Raw genomic sequence first — 2,520 nt, 5'->3', positions numbered from 1 at the left:
GCTCAGTGGTCTAAAGCACCTACTTAGAATAAGCTTAGCAAAGTACAGAGACCGCGGTTCAATCCCCCAGCACCACATGCCAGCCAGCCCCGCCCCCTGGTGGGCTGAGCTGCCCCCCCACGCACAAATAAATAAAAATTAAAAAAAAAAAAAAAAAGAATCACATCCCAGAGCACAGAGTAGCTCGACCTGCACTTGGATGGGAAGGGACAAAGGCCCAGAAGAGCGCTGTGTGGCATGCTCAAAGTTGCACACGTCAGAGCTACGCTCAAAAGCCCCTTTTCATATAGTGAAAAGGGGGAAGAGACATGGTATTGAACACAAGTTGTGTGGCTGGCTTGAAGTGGCACAGTGATAAAGACCCTGAAAGGAAGAATGAGTGCTCTGTTCTGCTCCCCGGTCTCTTGATATACTTGAAGTGGTGCAGGGGATTAAACCCAAGGCCTCACCTCGCTTTCTCTTAAACAGCACAGCCACCCGTGCTCACAGATACTGCACACAGGATGAAATACAAGAAGACAATCCGCTCCTCCACTTGGAGGAAGACAAGCAGCAGCCGCTGTCCCTACCTGCAAAGTCCAGATCTTCTATGTGGCATTTCGCTATCCTTTCCACCAGTTCTGGAATCCTGATATTATACTTCTCAACGACTGCAATCTTTGCTTCAAGCTCCTTGTCCTCCGCGGCAGTCACATACCTCTTGAAGCCACTAAAGCCCTCTTTGTGCACCCATCGTCTGATGAATCTGTCTTTAATGAAGAGGTTTCCTGAGGACAACACAAACGCAATCACCATGAGGCAGGCTGTCCTCACTCTAAGGCAGCAGCTGCACACTCCTAGCCAGGACGCCAAGTTGGGAGACCCAGGTTCCAGTCCTGGATGCATCACTAACTCACTGCATGTCCCTAGGCAAGTCACTGTGGTGGTCTCTCCATCTCCATCTGAGGCTGAGGATCTATAGCCCTAGGCATGAGATCCTCACCTACTTCACTGGGACTGGATAAAGCAGAATTGGAAGAGGGAAAAAGTGTTATGAAGATACAAGAAGTTATGTGGGGCCCAACACGGAGATGTCAATGTATAAAGTTCCTTGGGAAGACAGATGCTGGGGAAGACAACCTAAGGGGCCAATGCTGGAAAGTAATGAGATTCCTGAGAGAAGGATCTAGAAAAATCTGTCAGTGCCTCTGAAAACAAGAAGCCACAGGCATTCTCTCTTCAAGGGAAAAGATCTACTTCTCTGGGAGGATGATGAGAACCCTGACTCAAACTAACCCAAGCTATCCCCATCCCTGTCGCTCACGTGCTGCTTTCCCCTGCTCTGGGCCAGTGGGTACTCACGTTTCTTCCGCTCTTCCTCTGGCTGAAGGAGGATCCAAATATCAATGATTCTGTCCAATCCAAATGATTTAATCCCCTGAAAAAGTTTTGTTGGTGGGATTTTTGTTTTGCTTAACAAAGCAAAACATATCTACTGTAGGCATGGGATCTTTACACGAGATAGTGTCTTGGAAAAGATCTCAAACTGTACCTAAGTTAAACAGGGAACTTCACCAAGCTGTGTGGCCTGGAAACTCAAGATTATCAAATTCTGAATTTTAACGACTGCCCAAACTCTTCTTACATTTTTTTTTTTTTTAATGCATTTGATTGTTGTAGGGTCTCACTATGCAACTTAGACTCAGTGATCCTCCTGCTTTCAGTCTCTCCAGCACTGGGACTACAGGCCCTATGCCAGAATGCCAGGTCTTGGTGGCTGGCTCAGCCCACCCTGGGGGTGGGGCCAGTGCAGCACGTGGTGCTGGGATTGAACTGTGTCCTTGCACTTGCCTAAGTATGTCTAAGCAGGCACTTTAGCTCACTAAGCTATCTCACCAATAAAAGGTTAATGTAAATCTACCTCCAGAAATAGGAAACAGTTTCCACAAAGAGAACTGAATATAAAGTGTTGACTGGGAATACTTACCACCTTTGTATGAGAAAGAAATATAGTGTCTGTAGATCCAGATTATTCTATGATTTTAAAGGTGAGATCTTGGAAGAAGGGGCCTAATTGTGACATAGTAACCCTGCTCTACCTAAGCAGCACCTGCTGAATACTGGTCAGAGCTCCAGCACTCAGGTGGAACCAGACCTAGAAGACAGAATGACTAGGGCTCCTCGCTCCAACGGCTTTTCAGGTTTGGGAGAAGAACACACAAAACAGTGAACTAAGACAGGATACATTACAACTTACAAGGAGATATGAAATCACAATAATGACACATGCTACCGGTAGGAAGAGGATGCAACAGAGGGAAAGAGAACAACCTACTTTATATCATGCCTAGGCCTGAGGATAGTCCAAAAATGCTACTCACTTACAATAATGAAATGGCTAAAACATCCTATATCCACTAGATGAAATACTGCAAAGCAATTACAATAGCGATGAAAGAACATATGCTTGCACTGAATTAAAAAAAAGCATACATCTTTCTATACACTGTAATTTCTTTCTTTCTTTTTTTTTTTTTTTTT

The 2,520-nt window shown here is 45.3% G+C and overlaps 1 protein-coding gene across 5 annotated transcripts in view; it reads right to left on the bottom strand.

Annotated features, from left to right (window-relative positions):
• Fbxo18 (F-box protein, helicase, 18) overlaps nucleotides 1-2,520 on the bottom strand; it is a 65,830-nt gene that overhangs the window by 21,730 nt on the left and 41,580 nt on the right. For all 5 annotated transcript variants that reach the window (XM_023719750.1, XM_023719748.1, XM_004635284.2 and 2 more), the window contains 2 exons: nucleotides 1,342-1,417; nucleotides 570-767 (listed from right to left, as the gene is read on the bottom strand). In XM_023719750.1, coding sequence (XP_023575518.1) covers nucleotides 570-767; nucleotides 1,342-1,417 — 274 coding nt within the window. The remainder of the gene's footprint in view (nucleotides 1-569; nucleotides 768-1,341; nucleotides 1,418-2,520) is intronic.

Source organism: Octodon degus, unplaced genomic scaffold (assembly GCF_000260255.1).
Source record: "Octodon degus isolate 3935 unplaced genomic scaffold, OctDeg1.0 scaffold00071, whole genome shotgun sequence".
In the NCBI taxonomy this organism is placed as follows: domain Eukaryota; kingdom Metazoa; phylum Chordata; class Mammalia; order Rodentia; family Octodontidae; genus Octodon; species Octodon degus.
This window is presented reverse-complemented; position numbering and strand designations above follow the sequence as displayed.